At 38.3% G+C, this 18,219-nt stretch overlaps 1 protein-coding gene across 1 annotated transcript in view; it reads right to left on the minus strand.

Moving 5' to 3' along the window:
- The window catches only part of LOC116510360 (cadherin-12-like), a 161,894-nt gene that overhangs the window by 58,753 nt on the left and 84,922 nt on the right, over nucleotides 1-18,219 (minus strand). The window contains 1 exon segment of the mRNA XM_032219878.1: nucleotides 4,019-4,138. Coding sequence (XP_032075769.1) covers nucleotides 4,019-4,138 — 120 coding nt within the window.

Consider the following 18,219-nt stretch of genomic DNA (forward strand, 5'->3'; position numbering starts at 1 on the left):
ATATTCTTATGCATGCCAGTGCTGTGTGGGAGGTAATTTAAGGTGGTTCTGACAAGTGTCGTCGGCATCTTCATATCCGGTCACATGGGCGGCAAGCCACTCCCATCCAGTCACATGGGCAGCAAGCCACTCCCACAAAGGAGGCCACACCCACAGAGTAGGTTTGAACAATTTTTGAAACCCACCACAGTTCTAGACACATCTAAAGAAGTCGTTTTAACATTTCTCATGACAAAGATTTCCTAAGAACAATTCTGTGCAGCCATTGGCTGATTGGTGGTTCAGCATGAAGCTTATGTTGTGACAAAGAGTATGCTAATATGAGCATGGGGAAAAAAAGAACAATACCTAGGATATAGGAAGGCAAAATTTATTGACTCCAAATAAGAATTATTTCAACAGGGCTGCAATGGTTTTTGTTCCTACCTGGTGTGATAGGAACTAGCAGGTTTTATGCTGGAGAACATTGTTATGTCAACCACGATTTAAGTATCTCTAGGCCATATGAAAATGGCAAAGTATCCATTAATTCAGAAGGGTAGGATGAAAAAAGTATATAATTTAAACTACAGAGCACCGAGCTATATAGACTATGTTTTGTGACAGTGGTGGGTTTCAAAAAAAATTCGAACCTACTCTGTGGGTGTGGCCTCCTTTGTGGGAGTGGTTTGCTGGCCATGTGACCTGGTGGGAGTGGCTTGCTGGCCATGTGTTCTCTCTCTCTCTCTCTCGTCTCTCTCTCTCTCTCTCTCTCTCTCTCTCTCCTTCCTTTTGTCTCTCTGTCCCTTTTTCCTTTTTTTCTTTCATCTCTCTCTCACTTTTTCTTTCTTTTTTTATTTCTTTCCTCCTTCCTTTCTTCTGTAGGTGTGGCCTGCTTTCTGGGTCCACTGGTGGAACCTCTTCTAACCGGTTTGGTAGATTTGACGAACCGGTTCTACCGAATAGGTGCAAACTGGTAGGAACCCACCTCTGATGGGGGAATAAACAGTATATGGTATGTACAGATACTCCTTTGTCTGCAATAAAAAGATGAACCAGGTTATATCCGAGGGCCCACTGATCAGTAGATCAAATCCTAAATAACAAATTACGTGTCTGTAGCATTTACATTTTATAGTTGATCCTAGTAATTGAAGCCTGTGTCTTTTTTTTTTCATCCTATGACAAATAACCTTCATGTTTTTGCAATGCTAAGTATTTAAAACCGAAATTCACCTGCTCTTGCTTTGGTGGTTCCTTCAGCTATAATTAATGAAGAAGAAAGGAACAGCAGATATTCCTAAGGGTATCTCTGTATTGTCATTCACCTGATCCAGAAATGTTGTAAAAGACTTAGGAGTTTGGATTTTAAAACTTCTCTATTGCCAGTGAGATCTAATTAAGGGGAAAAAAACATTAGAAAGAGGTGATTTTTATTTCCTGGAGCAAGGGGAAGAGGGAGGTAGCTCATCCAAATTAAAATAAAATAAAGCTACTGATTCACTTTTCTGATATGTTCTTTTGTTAAAACAGAGTGTATCTGACAAGGAACATGACCTCTGGAGAGCTTGTGCTGTGTTATGCTGCTTCCATCTCCGCGCATTGATTAGCCAGGAAGCAAGGGTTTTTAATACTCCATTTGACATTCAAGTAGGGACTTATTGGGAAAACAAATTCCGTTTTTTTCAGAAAGGAGGCAGGCCAGCAGCCCTGTCTGCCTTGCATTCAAAGCACACAATTGGCAGCATTTAACGTGGAGCGTTTTGGTTAAGTCATTGAATTATTAAATACAGAAGCAGGAATGACATTTCAAAATATAGGACAAGATATGCAATTAACTGTCCTCCAATCCCATGAGCATTTCTGGCTGTTTATGCATCTATCCACCACATCCAATGACCTCCACACAACAAGGCTGACATTAACATCCATTTCCCATCCTCCACCTGCCAAAATCAGGCCTGCTGAGGGGGGAAAGGATAGATTTCCACTGAACACCAACCTTCATTAAAATAGCAGATTAATATATAATTATAAGAGCTTATCAGCATAGCACATGCTCCATTATATGTGGTTAACACAAGATTGCTGTAAATTTATGGAAGGAAAATACATAGCTATGCTTTGTTTTTTTCCATAGGGAGATTGTATTCTTGGAATAATTGATCAGCCAGGAAGCAAAGGGTTTTTAATATTCTATCTGTCAATCAAGTATACAGTCATTGGGAAAAAACAAAAACAAAAAATAAAACAATCCCAGCTATTCTAAGGGAAGTATGCATGATAAAACCAGAAGGTGCATCTCTTAAACAACTGTTTCCTCAGAGATAAACATTTCTTTAGGTAAAAGAAGACTATTAGGTTTAGGAGAGGGAGGTCATGGGAAGTTACTTTTTATATCAAAAATAGGCAGCATTTTTTTAAAAATCCATCTAAATATATTCAACAGCATTCATGGGATTCCTATTCTTTATGTTGTATATCACAGATGTCAAACTCGCCGCATCACGTTGCCATCACATTAAGTTTCACAATGTTTTTCCCCTTTGCAGAGCTGGGATGGGTGTGCCCTTGGCGTGATACATCTGGACTGCAAGCCACCAGTTTGACACCCCTGTAATCTATATCATTTGATGGCAACTAATAGTTACTACTACTGCACTGATGTGTGAAAAAAAAATGCTATGAATAAAATGATTCCCTTCTCTATTGTTATGCTAAATTATAAATGAGAACTGTAAAGCTGTGTATTTCCAGATAGTGCTGAACTAGAAATCTTAACAGTGGCCATAGTGGGGGATAAACCCAGATAATGGTTAAGGTGCTAGTCATTACTTTTAAAGCCCTACATGGTTTAGGACCTGGCTACCTGAGAGACCGCCTCCTGCCACTTACCTCCCAACAACCAATAAGATCGCACAGGTTGGGTCCTCCTCCGGGTGCCGTCAACCGGACAATGCCGGCTGGCAGCCCCCCGGGGGAGGGCCTTCTCTGTAGCTGCGCTGGCCCTGTGGAACGATCTACCCATAGAGATCCGGACCCTTACCACTCTCCCGGCTTTCCGTAAAGCCACCAAGACCTGGCTGTTCTGGCAGGCCTGGGGCTGTTGATCGATATCCAGCCCCACTTAGACAGAATGGATGGTGTGCAATTTTAATAACTGTATCTTTTATCTTTAAATTTTTTAAAATGTTTTTATCTTGCCTGTAAGCCGCCCAGAGTCCCAAGGGAGTGGGCGGCATACAAATTTTATTAAATTGAAAAATTGAAATTGAAAAGTTCTGGAGATTCAAGGTTCAAGGTTCAAAGTTCATTTTATTTATATGCCGCCCTATTCCCGGCGGGACTCAGGGTGGCGCACAAACCCAAGGAGGGGAAGGGAAACACAAAAACTACAACAAAAAGTACAGGGCATATAAAAACAACCAACAGCCACACGATTCGAGAGGGGAAGGGAACTCATCGACCCCAGGCCTGCCGACACAGCCAGGTTTTAACGGCTTTTCGGAAGGCCTGGAGAGAGGTGAGGGTCCAAATCTCTGCGGGGAGCTCGTTCCAAAGGGACGAGTTTCCTTACAACTGCCCAAATTAATACTCTAAACTAGCTGCCTAATTTTGATTAGAAATAGAATGGCATGAATGCAGCTCAGATAAGAAAGTTTTTGGTTAAATTGCCAAGCTCATGGAAGTTTGAACTGCTCCAATGAGGTCCTGAATGCTACTCCCACTTCATATTATAGAACACCCAGTAAAATGAAAATAGTGACATCACACAATCACACAATTCTCCTTATGCAACAGGACCTGTACACAGTTCTTTAGCATCTGTTTAGTCCTTTTGTTCAGCAGTTGCTTCTGAAGTGGGAATTCAGTTGTATTATCAAAAGAAAGCAGTTGGCATTTTCCAGTGAGCATTAATGGCCTTTCTTTTCTTCCTTTGTAATTAGATAAAGAGTGCTGAGATACAGTAAGTGCCAAATCAGCCTGAAACATGGAAGAGAAAAGAAGAAAACACTCCAAAGGAATGAATGTCAATTACCTGTTTTGGGATCAATGGAGAAATATGGCTGTCCCTGAAGAATGCTATAAACCACTCTGGCACTGTTTCCATAGGTTGGGTCATCAGCATCAGTTGCTTTGACCTGCAGCACATATGCCCCTGTGAAAGGAACGACACATTTAGATTTAGATTTTTTAGATTTAGATTTAGCTTATTTGTATGCCGCCCTTCTCCGGGAGGGACTCAGGGCGGCGAACAACTCAAAAGGGGAAAAGGGGATACAAACACAATACACATAATTAAAATACACAAGAGTCATACATCCATACAAGTCGAGAGGGGAGGGGAACTCATCAACCCCAGGCCTGCCGGCACAGCCAGGTTTTGACGGCTTTCCGGAAGGCCTGGAGAAAGGTGAGGGTCCGAATCCCCACGGGGAGTTCATTCCAAAGGGCTGGAGCTGCTACAGAGAAGGCCCTCCCCCGGGTGGTAGCCAGATGGCACTGGCTGGTAGACGGAACCCGGAGGAGGCCGACCCTGTGAGATCTAACGGGTCTATGGGAGGTAATTGGCAGCAGGCGGTCTCTCAAGTACCCAGGTCCAATACCATGAAGGGCTTTATAAATTACGACTAGCACAAGCGTATCCAGAGACCGATCGGTAGCCAGTGCAGCTCGCGGAGGATAGGTGTAACGTGGGTGTACCGAGGTGCACCCACAATCGCTCGCGCGACTGCATTCTGGACGAGTTGTAGTCTCCGAATACTCTTCAAAGGCTGCCCCATGTAGAGTGCATTGCAGTAGCTAAAAAGCTAAACAGATAAAACAGTAAAACAACACTTTAAAAATAGCACCATTTTGGATAACTCTGTTGTGATGCAACATATGTTTATTATAACAATGTCCTAAAATTCTGGGTTTTGTAATCATAGAATTTCAAGGTGGCAAAACATACACAAATGGGATTTGGTTTAATTTGCTCAGTTTTTATTCTTTTCTAAGAAGAAGTAGAGTGCTTGGTCATTTGGGAATGTTAAGACTCTCATTTTGCCTTCAGCAACTGCTATCTTCATAGAGGCAACTCTATGAGACAAAGAATCTTTCTTAATTCTAAACCAATCCAAAGCCACATTTTTTTTTAAAAAAAAATCACATAAGCATTATTACGAAGGGAGGATTTGAAGCTATTTCAAATGTATTTACAAATGGGGAGATGTACATCAATCATTCAAGGCAGTAATTGTATGGTGATCAGATATAGAGCTAAAATGGGAAGATCCAAGTTCAAAAAACCATTCAGCTGTGAAGATTTTTTTGGATTATTTTGAATGAAATCACTTATTCCCAGCCTATTTCAAAGAACTGTTGTGAGGATGGAAGGACAAAACCATCAAATGTACATTGGTCACGTATAACAAAAAGTGAAATATAATAATTACACACCCCAAAGAAAAAAACTTAAATATGTAATCTATCTTTTTCTTGGTGGGGCAGAAACTCTGTAAAAGATTTCAAAGTCTCCATATCGCTGTTTTGTAGTAGAAAGATCTCTGTGGCTCAGGATATGCTTTTTCAACCAGGCACTGGAAGATTTAGTAAAGCTTTATAACTGTGAAAATATATGAAACAGCGATATGAAGAGCTGGTAAAAATAATCATACCATGTTGTGAAGATATATTCCTGCAGTCAATTCTAACATGAGTAATGATACAAGAAAGATCTGATCTAGGTCTAACTTTTTTTTTTCTTTTCAACTTGCAGTGTTTGTCCTATATATCTATATATTAAATAGGAGCTGCTGCCTTTATCAATATTCTAGATGCTAGAAACAAAGAACAATTCTCATCTGCTATTTTGATCCCTCAAAATGCTGTGAATATGTATTTCCTCCTCCTTTTTTCATTCCAGATGTAACAGCCTCCACATGAACAGCTCAGCCATTTCTGATTATAATTTATGAAAAGCTGTATACATGACTCACAGAGGTTGCAGAAAGAAGGAAGCATAGATTTACATTTAGTCTTGAAATGCATACTTGGACGTGCAAAACATCCGACACCATTTTGAAGATTACCATTAGACATCAGGATATTTTGAGCCAAACTACTGATTGTAATTTGAATAGACCTAATGGGCAGTTTTCTAACATTGTTACTTTTAACAGGAATTCTTGTATATGTTAAATACTGATTATGCTATATGATCTCTCAAATTCTCCCCCCCCCCCCACAAAAAAGACATACCCATTGCTATGGTCAGATACTAATGTATTTTCTGAGCACAGCTGAAATAAATCTTGGATCTGGCTACTATCTTTCCTCTGTACATAAAACCTACTTTAAAAAATGCCCAAATTGTTTACCACCATTCAGAAAAAAGTTGAAAACACTATTGGAACAACATATTTTGCAGATAAGGTAACCTATATACAATTATCAGCATGTCTTTCTGAAATCTTTTTCAGGATGAGCGCTGTATTTGACCTTTGAGTAGGGTTAGGGACTGTACATCCAAAAAAGGGGGAAAATGTGGATAATAAAGAACCAAGACTAGGTAGGAAGGACAGAAATGATCCTGTATCATATGGAATGCATTTTATTTTATTGAAGCAATGAGCATGATTAATCCAAAAAAATATATAATAATCATCCGCTTGCTACATTAACAATTACTAGTATTAACGTCTGAAAGGCATTTAAAAATTGCTTGTGGCTTTTTAATGTTAGTGTTAGAACAAACCGAATATTGGAAGGTAATAGAAGTATACCGAAGGGAGGAGCTGAGTGAAAGAAGAAGGAGGGTGGAGAGGGGGAGAGAGAGGAGGAGGAGAAGGAAGGGAGGGAATGGATTAAGAGAGGGAGTGATAGGGTTAGGGTTAGATAGAGGGGGAGGGGAAGTAGGTGTAGAGGGGTATGTGAGAAGGAAGAATGAAAGTTGGAGGGGGTTGAAAGAGGGTGTATGGTGGGTCAAGGTGCTATACTCGGTTTGTATTGCAGGGGGCATTTTCTATATAAGTGAGGGCTGTGTTTATTACTCAATGTTATATGCCCCGGTTATGCACAGTAAACATGTGATTGTATAGAATGAAACGGAAATAAAAATATTATGCAAATTTAAAAAAAAATTGCTTGTGTCCTTGCACATCATTAGGTACAGCTCTGGTATTGTCAATATGAGCAAAAAGGTCTGAATAATGCACTTTATTCCCCTGCTTCTTAATTATTAAATATGTAATTTAGTGAATGTTTCCAAGAACAAATGCTTAATTTCTACCCAACATCTTACTTATGGGTATTTAACACTAAGCAAACTTCACATAGATCAGTGTTGGGCAAAAACTTGCAGAACTAGATTTTAAGACAGGATTCACAAGACTGTGACAGAAGATTTTGGGATTATACTTGGGCCACAATTACCCTACAAAAATATTTTTATCAATTTAATATATAAGGTTCTTATAATTCAGATACATATTAAAGTATTTAAACAAAGGAGATGTGGCGCAGTGGTTAGAAAGCAATATTGCAGGCTATCTTACTGCTCACAGCCAGGAATGTGATTCTGACCAGCTAAAGGTTGACTTGGCCTTCCTTCCTTCAGAGGTAGGTAAAATGAGGATACAGATTGTTGGGGGCAATATGTTGATTCTTTAAACTGCTTAGAGAGGGCTGTAAAAGCAGTATATAAGTCTAAGAGCCGAGGTGGCACAGTGGTTAAATGCAGCACTGCAGGCTACTTCAGCTGACTGCAGTTCAGCAGTTCGGCTGTTCAAATCTCACCGGCTCAAGGTTGACTCAGCCTTCCATCCTTCCGAGGTGGGTAAAATGAGGACCCGGATTGTTGTTGGGGGCGATATGCTGACTCTGTATAAACTGCTTAGAGAGGGCTGAAAGCCCTATGAAGCGGTATATAAGTCTAAGTCTAACTAATCTAACTAAGTGCTATTGATATTGCTAGTTCTACCCCTTGAATATTAATTCACACAAAGCTAAGAAGGATTTAAACCTGTGAAATAGTCTCTACATTTGAATATGGAACATGGTAATCACTTAAATAAATTAGCTAGCATATTGCTAATCTTACTAACATTCTCTTAGCATCTCACACTGCCTTAAAGTGCCTATATAGTAACAATTGTATTTTCTGAAAAAAATGTTCTTCTTAAAGAATTTGACTATAGGTACACATAAACTAATCCCCCTAAACTGTTATAGCTATATTGCTTCCCCTTGTGATAAGGAAAAACTGAGACAGCCACTATGCAAGATAGATAGGCTGAAGAGTAGCAGAGAGCATCCATCCACTAGCAGTATGATGAAAACTACTTAATTTCACACCACATGGACAGACTTAACTACAGTTTTATCTGGGAAACTGTGAGCATCCTACACCAAGCTAAAGCCAAAAATTCTAGAAAATTCCTGGAAGTTTGGCACTCAGATAAATTAGTCATCAACAGGCAAATACAGATAAACCACATTTACATACCATTCAAAAGAGGCAATACAAAAGTGAAGAAGAAATAAAAGAAACTCTTTACAAGCAATCAATACTGAAATAAGAAGAGATTGACTCCAGGATTAACATCAGACAAGGCATGGTGGATCAGGGGCTTAATGACACTGAAGATGGTCTCTGCTCCAGTGTTTCGAGTACTAGCACTATATGGTAAGGTGAGCTCCCATCATTCACCTCAGCTTCTCTCCACCTAGAAGTTTGAAAGCATATTCTATGTGAGTAGATAAATAGGTACCGCTTGGTAGAGAGATGAGCTGGTGCTTTGTGCAGGTGTTCAAATTACTGCTGGCTTTGAAGTTCCTGGTTGCAATGCCTGTTTGTGAGGTGGTTTCAGTGGAAGGAGGAGGATGCTGCAGAAAGAGCCACTTGTCTTTCTTTCTGGTGTGAAGCTAGCTCATCCTCCCGTAGCCTACCTTAGAAAGCATGTGAGCATGTAACACAATAGAGTTGGAAAAATGGCAGCCAAACTACTACTCTGCATTAGCATTATAGTCTCCTCACTAGTATAACAATGCCATACACTAATAATGAAAAACATGAGACAAACATATTGAGTTGAAAACAATACCCAGATGGAGGAACTACCAATGTAGATTAAACAATCAAGCATAGCAATAGCAGTTAGACTTATATACCACTTCATAGGGCTTTCAGCCCTCTCTAAGCGGTTTACAGAGTCAGCATATCGCCCCCACAGTCTGGGTCCTCATTTCACTCACCTCGGAAGGATGGAAGGCTAAGTCAACCTTGAGCCGGTGAGATTAGAACCGCCGAACTGCAGATAACAGTCAGCTGAAGTGGCCTGCAGTACTGCACCCTAACCACTGCGCCACCTCGGCTCAAGGAACTACCAAGGAGAAAATATTATTGCAAATTCTGACAAGAGAACCAACTGTATATAATTAGAGAGCAAATCCTTGTCCATTCTAGAATAGAAGATGTCATCCAGTTGAATAACAAAACATCTTTATGGGGGGGGGGGGAGTCATTCTCAGAGAATACCAAGGACTCCACACAATACTCTAGAATAGCTCCATTGCATCACAAATCAATTTCGTAGTATTATATGGGAGTGGGAAGGAATACAATATAAGGTGTGTATATGTGAGTGTGTGTGTAAAAGAGAGAAGAAGAGAAAGAGAGGGGAAAGGTGGTAAAAGGGCTTATTCTTGGATGCTTAAAAACTAGCAACTTTCCTTTGTTTTATTCTGGTTTTATTTTTAAAAAGTAGGAAAATAATCAAGGCTGAGAATAATTGCATATCTGAAACTGAGCTTTCTACATAGGTGAAAATGATCTTCCTTTATTTCCCCTTAATGTAAATTATTAAAATATTTGTAACTAATCCAAATTAGTTTTCCCTGATTTTATTTTTAATGCAGCCTTTCTTGATTTCCACATTAGATTAACTTTATGCATTTCTAGTGGGCAACGTTGAAAAGGGAGTTTGTTCAACATTACAACTTAATGATCTGTATCTAAAAATGCATGGAAAGGAGTTGCAAAAATAGAATAGTTGACTCCATTTATCTATCATGCCATAATAGAAGAATGTCCACGTCTCAAAAGAACAAACTATTAGTGCAAAGCAATCCAGATAATATTTGAAAATGCCACCTTGGTAACTAAATAGGAAGAGTAGCAAAAAATACAGACGACCAAAAAATAAAACCAACTTTTTTGGATATATCCATGAAATTACTTGGAGCCAAGTCTGACTTAAAGAATATCATACTGTGTCTTTGAACCCATGTAGACAAGTTATGTAACTGCAAAGATCAAGCACTTACAATTTTCTTTCCAATGTCCTTGATGTTAATTGAGATACCCCCTTTGATAATTATTCTGCACATACAACTCCCAGAACTGATGGGCAAAATATAACCTCATGTCACAAAAATGGCACAGATCAGGAAATGTTGAGCATGTTACCATTATACTGGTAAGACTAACTCAGTCATTGTATGTCTAGTAAGTGCTTAACATGGGTCACCATGGGAAGTGAAAACAGTTGCTACAAAGTAGGACTTCATTTCTTGTTTCCTTGCTCTAATCAAATGATGTATCTTTCCTGAATAAAAGGGACTGCTTTAATATTCTCTATGCTCTCTTGACAGATACAGACAGAGAAACATCCAATTTATACTAAGCATATGCTCCAACTGCTGCGTATATTGCCAATGTGTGTTCATGTTGCTCAGATGTACGTAGCAGAAAAGACTGGTCGTAGACTAGGTCCAGTGGTGGGTTTTAAAAATTGTTCGAACCTACTCTGTGGGTGTGGCCTCCTTTGTGGGAGTGGCTTGCCACCCATGTGACCTGATATGAAGATGCCGATGACACTTGTCAGAACCACCTTAAATTACTTCACACACAGCACTGGCATGCATAAGAATAGGATGTAAACTTGTTTTTTAAAAGGCATCTTTGGTTTGCGTTAAAACAACTTCAACACACGCAATGTTCTGATTGCACCACAAACTCAGTAGTCATCCTTACCTTTCACAGAAGCACTCAGTTTTATAAATATGAGCATGATAGTGTAGAATAATCATATCCAAGGACCAGTGGTGGGTTTCAAAAAAGTTTGGAACCTCTTCTGTAGGTGTGGCCTGCTTTCCGGGTCCACTGGTGGAACCTCTTCTAACCGGTTCGGTAGATTTGACGAACCGGTTCTACCAAATAGGTGAGAACTGGTAGGAAGCCACCTCTGACTAGGTCCAACAAATTATTTCTCAACTTCTTAGATTTACCATAATATTTAGAGAAATATCTTCAAATCCTTATATCTATGGATGCAACCAAAAGTTTTAAATTATCCTGACAAAACGATAACTTTTCTAATGGGAAAGAATAATCTAGTTCAATGAGAAGTTTAATCCAGAATTCCCTCCCCCCATTCATATATGATTCTAATTTGCTACATTTGAAAAACCTAATTAGGCTTTTTTTCTGCATCCTAATTAGGTGCAACGCGAATGGCCCCTTTAGCAAGACAGCAGCCCACAATCTAGAATTTAGAATAGCCAATTTAAGTAAACCAAATAAAGGTAAAGAGTTATTTAGCAAGGGCTAATCAAAAACACAGTCATTTTGACCAGACTGAGTGACAAACTGGAGCTATGAAGGAAGAGGCGTGGCTTTAAGATTGGCACTCAGTCTCGGCCAATCAGGCTGTGGTAATAACCCATCTGTGGCCCCTCCCACGATGCCCTGGAGAATAATCTAGTTCAATGAAAAGTTTAATCCAGAATTCCTTCCCCCCTTAATATATGATTGTAATCTTGCTACATTTGAAAAATCTATTTGTAGTCCGAATTTTTCATAAGCTTAAAGAAAATTTCTTGGGTAGAGGGAGGGAAGGATTCAGTTATCTAATTTAACAGGACATACATTTTACTGTCAATTGAGGCTCTTGCTAAGTCATATACATTGCAGTGATAACCAAAAGAAGTAACACTCTATCAATTGTTCATTCAGAGAAGCAAATGATTCAAAATAAGCTCTCCCTTACAAAGATAAGCTTGTAAAAGCAATCCTATGTATGTCTATTCAGAAGGAAATCTAATTTATTCAGATATGCTTGTATAGAATGTAGTCTAAATCTTCAGCATTAACTTGCTACATAGCAAGGGGAATTTACCGCAATTGAGCGACAGATGTAAAATAAAATATTCAGAAGAAGAATACTGTTTGTAAAGGAGAATCACTTTTGAGATTCTTTTCTTCTGAATTAAAGAAACATATAATGCATTGGGATTAATTCTTATTGAAGATTTTTTTTAAAAAGAAAAATTGGGATTAAGATTTCCTTACATATTATTTGGGACATTTATCCTTAGCTTCTTTTTGTAACTATCTTGGTGCTGTTTTGAAAGCAGCCCTTTATTTCTGTTGAACCTTTGCTCATTTTCTATTTAGACACCCTGTTTGATCACCCTTCCATGACAGAACAGAAGATTTATGCAAATTCACCTCAAATTTGTATTCAATTTAAGACACGGAATGTTAATCAGTATATGTTTGGGCCTTTAAGTAAGAGTAAGAACCAGAATTCTTTTGCATTCTCCCCTTACCTGACCCTAAAACAGTAGAGAATGTTTTTAAGTAAAACACCACACTGTCAGTGTTCCTAGTATCATGTAGAATTAAATCAGAGTCCAAGGCAAAACAATCCTTTTGGTTCCAATTTAATAAAGCAGACATCTTAGCACATCTGTGTTAATCCCAATACTGGAAATGACATCAGAATTCCACCCAGTTAAAAGTTCATGAACTTGTCTCCACACCCATAAATCCATCACATGGTCCAATCTCCTCCTTCCACGCTGGCATCCACACCCAGCTTCTTCCGGTTAGGTGTACTGGTGCGGAGACAAAGGATGACCTTGGCTTCTAGTAAAGAATGACAACAACACATTCCACAATCCTACTCCTGTCTATTCCCCCCTCCCATCAACTATACTAATGAAACAGCATAATGAAATAAGAGAAAGTGTGGCAGAAAGTGTGGCAGGCCAAAATTCTAAAAGGAATATAATTACTGACACACACATGGAGTGGGAACAGAAATAGAGGGTTGTACAACATTTGAACATTCATACAAATTGATATAATGTCATTCATAATGCACAACATTCATAGACATTAACTGATTGTCTTTCCAAATTGACACCACCATCATCCAAACACAGGGCAGAACAAGTGTATGGGAATGTGAAACTTTTTGAGGAAACTGAAAATGAAACATACCCCTGAATTACCACTTCACCTCCCCAAAGCCAGGTGTACAATAAAGAGATCTCTCCGTAGCATCACAAATGCCCCTTTCCTCCAATATTCCTACAGCAATTTTATGTAGATATTGAGCTATTTTATACACAAAATTGACTCAGAAGGACATTATATTATATTACTATTATAACACGCAAAACACTGTTAGAGAGGCACCTGTCTCCAAGCAACATCAATTGAGAGGCAGAAATAATGACAGTAAAGAAGTGCCTTATAAAGGTAAAGGTTCCCCTTGCATATATGTGCTACTCATTCCTGACTCTACGGGGTAGGTGCTCATCTCCATTTCAAAGCCGAAGAGCCAGCGCTGTCCGAAGATGTCTCTGTGGTCATGTAACCAGTATGACTAAATGCCGAAGGTGCATGGAACACTGTTATCTTCCCACCAAAGTGGTCCCTATTTTTCTACTTGCATTTTTACATGCTTCCAAACTGCTAGGTTGGCAGAAGCTGGGACAAGTAACGGTAGCTCACTCCATTACGCGGCAGTAGGGATTCAAACCTCTGAACTGCCGACCTTTCTGATTGACAAGCTCAGCGTTCTCAGCCACTGAGCCACCACATCCCATTCAAGTGCCTTATACTGGCGAAGTATTCCAAAATATTTTTTTAAAAAGATAATATACTTGGTAATACTGAGAGATCAAGATGAATTCACATCCTTACTGTCTTTGTTGATTGGATCAAGATCCTGTGACCAAACAACTGGAAAGGATTGGTATATATACTGATAGAAGAAAGATACAAGAAAATCATTCCTCATATACATGAAGTTTTATTTCAGATACTACAAAAATAGTAAATGTGGGTCAGCTTGTCAGAAAGGAGAGAAGGAAAATGCCAAACATGATAGCAGAAAAGCCAAATGAACAGGCAGATTTCAGAAAGTATGAACAGAAAAATTGGTCAAAAAGCTAACATAAGATGGATAATGGACAGAGAAAAATAATTTATAAAGGATATTTCTTTTTGTTTTCCTGACCGGAGTGAACTATTTGATTGTGTAGATCATACAAGGATATGGAATTTATAAAGCTAACCTTAACCCTAATCTGAGTATCCTTTTGAGAATAAAGAGAATAAGATTAGTTCAGAATAGGGAAGGGAGTAACCCAAGGATGCATATTGTTCTCATATTTATTTAAATTGTTCAGTGATGCACTATAAGAATGACAGAATTGGAAGTAACAACAGCTAGAATAAAAAAAAAACAGAAGTCGAAATACTAATATTTATGATGATGCCACTTTGTTTAGGTAAAAGAAAACAAAACTTAAAATGCTCATTAATGTAAAAAAAAAAAAAATCACAACCCTTAGTTAATGAAAGATACCAGAAGTAAGCCTGCATTCAGCTCTTATTAAGAAAAGCTTAACATTATGGACATTTGTTCAAGATGTTAGCAAGAACTAGGGCTGGTTTAAAACATTAGCATTTGGTTAGAAAAAAAGGCATATATTTTATAAAAATAGTACTTCTTTTTGAACGGGATATATAATTTGCTGTCCAACATAAAGATGAAAAGGTTTCAGGTATCCAACTGAAACACATTGCGTTTTATTTGAACTTTAAGATCTAGCAACAGGAGACAAGTGGAAGATAGGAGACCTCGTGCACTTAGAAAGGATGGATGTCTTTTTGTTTTTATTACCAGAAATGGGGCCACACTTCTCTTATAGAAATAGTTACTCCTTTTTTTTCTTCATTCAGACTGCATGGGAGTATTTCTATCACTGCTATTATTTAACTGCCCCAGTTCAAAACCTTTGCTGATCTATAAATCACTAGGGTTTCGACTGGGTAGATTTCTAACCATACTGCCTGATATTTCTTTTTCCATTTCTTTGCCTGTGCCATATACACCTGATTTAATCCAGCAACTTCCTTATGGAATACAGGTATATGATTCTTCACTGTAACTGAACAGCAGTTTTTAGTAGCTACATAAATAAGCCACTTATGTTTTGTATGGTGAGTGGATACTGGATTTATAGGTCTGGATGTAAGGATTCTAAGCCCTTTCTTGGCTATTTTCCACTTATGTTCTGAAGCAAAACTACAAAAGCTATTTCTAAAATGAAATCATAGGCATTGATTTTGTAGTGTTGTCTTCCAGAAACAAGGGGGCATCCATTCTATTCAATTATACCCAACAGGAACATTAGAAGCATCTAATATTTCGCGGAACGGTACTGGAATGAAAGGCAACTCTGCTTGATGTGTCTGCAAATCTGGTATTATGCCTGACTCTTAATGCATTTTCACAGTGAGCTGTCCATGGTCCTGTTCATTTGTGCTTGGATCAGTTTGAAATGGGAAAAAAAAAAATAATCTGGCAAATTTTATAACCAACTATTGAAAACCCATTTTCTTGTTTGGGGGCCAAGATACATGGCTTTCAATTTTTCATGCATTTATTTTTTTAAAAACCCAAATTCCTACATTTTAATTTTCCATACATGAAGCCCTCAGTATATATTTCCTCCTCTTCCTCTTCTTCTTCCTTCTCAGTTCAGGTCATTGGTAGATAAATGCAAACTTTTTTTGAATCTATTCAGAAATTTTTCATGGTTTAACTGAATAACACAGTTGGAAGGATCTCTAAACCAACAACCTGCTTGATCAGGAAACCCTATACCATTCCAGACAAATGCCTGTCCCAATCTCCTCTTAAAAATCTTCAGTGACGGTACACCCACAACTTCTGAAGGCAACTCGTTCCACTGATTAATTGTTCTCCATTTCACATAGGATAAAAAAAGTCCAGAAAGTATTGAGCTGCAGAACATTAAATCTAAACACATTCTATGGTATTACACTTTGCTTTTCCTCAAGATATGAAAATAGGTACATAATGCATGAAAACTCAAATTCCTTTTCTTAAATAACACCTTCCTCTCCATGCTTGCAAGCTCCAGATTAAAACAAAGAGTTCTAAAAGTTTATTTCAACAGTGCTTTTGCTATCAGCAGATGGTGCTATTTCCTTTGCAAAGATCAGGCCTTTGATTAGAAATGGAGTTTCCTTCTTTCTCTTAGCCTAAAATTCTGGGGGAAAAAAGAAAACAAAAACAAAGATATTTAACTTTGTTGCTGCTTTTGTGGGGTGGGGGAAACACTATCACTTCCTATCAAGCCTGATAGTCTATATATTATTTCTAGTGTTGGTTTCAGTGTACTTCTGAAAACTAGTTGCTCAGGAACAAGAAAAAGGTTACATAAATACATGAAACACATTTCTCCACTTAAAACTTAATATTAGGAGATGTCTCAACCCTGAGCATTAAAAAAAGCATCATGGCATTTGATTTCATGTTTTCTACTGTAATTTTAAATTCAAGCCCCATTCTTGGGCTAGCTGGGTATTTATGGGTTTAAGGAATATAAAGGCAGAGTATGCATTCACTTTGGATAAAGCTTGGAATACTAAATAAACACTTCCCAGTTTGGGTGTTCTACTGGAATGGTCTGATCATTTTAAAGGCCCAGATGCTTTAATTATTTCAGTACACATTCACTTAATGTAAAGAATTACAGTGTTTACTTGAGCGTTTCAGAATAAAATATTTTTTTTTAAAAAAATCAACACGATTCTACTGATTAATAGAAATCCACCTTCATTTCACCTCCCTGATTTTCCATTTGAAGCTTTTTTTAAACGACCTGTTTCTCTTTGCAAAATTTATGCTGCAATATGCTATGGCATCAATATCTGAAATATACACAATTTGTAAACATTAAAAGAGTACATTGTTTGTACCCAATTAGCACCGCTTGTTCGGAAGACATACAATTGCATTTTGAAGAATGGCTGTGAAATTAAACTTTCCTTTATTAAAAAAAAAAGAACTTTAATAAACATGCAAATAATATTTTAGTTAAGTAAGTCAACAGTCCTGGTACATTTCTTTATAATAATTATTTTCAGTTAATGAAGTCATTATAGTTAACATTAAAAGGACAATATAAGTGGAAAGAGATGCATGAAATATGGCAAAAATACAGCACAATACCCACAAATCCAAAATTCCACTGCCTGGATCTGAAAACTGAGGATATGGGGCAACAAGAACTGTTCTTACAATGATTTGGAAGCATCTTTTCAAATCTTGGAAGAATATGTTGGACTTCAAGACTTAAAACTCCCAACTTCCGTACCATTGATCTTTGTGGTTAGAAATTCAGGACCAGGCCTAAGGTATTCAGAGGGCACTAGCTTGGAAAAGAAGATCCAAGAATTGAAAGGTTATTCAGTACTGATTATTTACTCTTGGACAGTGGAACAAGCAGGCAGTTAAAATTGCTCTCTTTTCACACAGCATAAAATCAAACAAAGCTTTAGATTTGAAAAGCTATGATTGCACCAGGATGACATCCCCACCCACTTTTGACATTAGCAGTTAATTTTAATGCTAGATGGAACCAATATCTCCGTGATAAATACCTTGATAAATTGTACTTTTATGGCTTTTTAACAAGAGGCTGTCCTTGCTTTGGGATACGAACAAGCCAAGAAAATTGGCTTGTTCATATCACATCCTGGAAAGAAAACAAGACAGCTCTTCACTGCCCAAAGCAGCCAATATTCAGCCTGGCAAGATAACTTAAACCACCTTACACAGGAGTGGGTTCTTGCTTCTGCTACTACCGGTTCACTCAGGGACGTGCTTCGGGTACGTGCAAGCTTGATGTGCGCTATGCTTGCATGCACAGTAGTAAAAAAAACTTCTGCGCATGCACAGAAGCAAAAAACAAGATGGCAGTGCCTATGCCGCCACCGATAGAACCAGTTTGGGGGTGTGGCATCCCAAGTGACTACCTACTTGGCAGAACCGGTCCAAACCAGTAGGAACCCACCTCTGACAATACATTATCCAAGTTGAGAAGGACCTTAACACTGGCTCAGTTTAATGTCCTTCGGCTAGTTTG

The sequence above is a fragment of the Thamnophis elegans genome, chromosome 6, assembly GCF_009769535.1.
Source record: "Thamnophis elegans isolate rThaEle1 chromosome 6, rThaEle1.pri, whole genome shotgun sequence".
In the NCBI taxonomy this organism is placed as follows: Eukaryota; Metazoa; Chordata; class Lepidosauria; order Squamata; family Colubridae; genus Thamnophis; species Thamnophis elegans.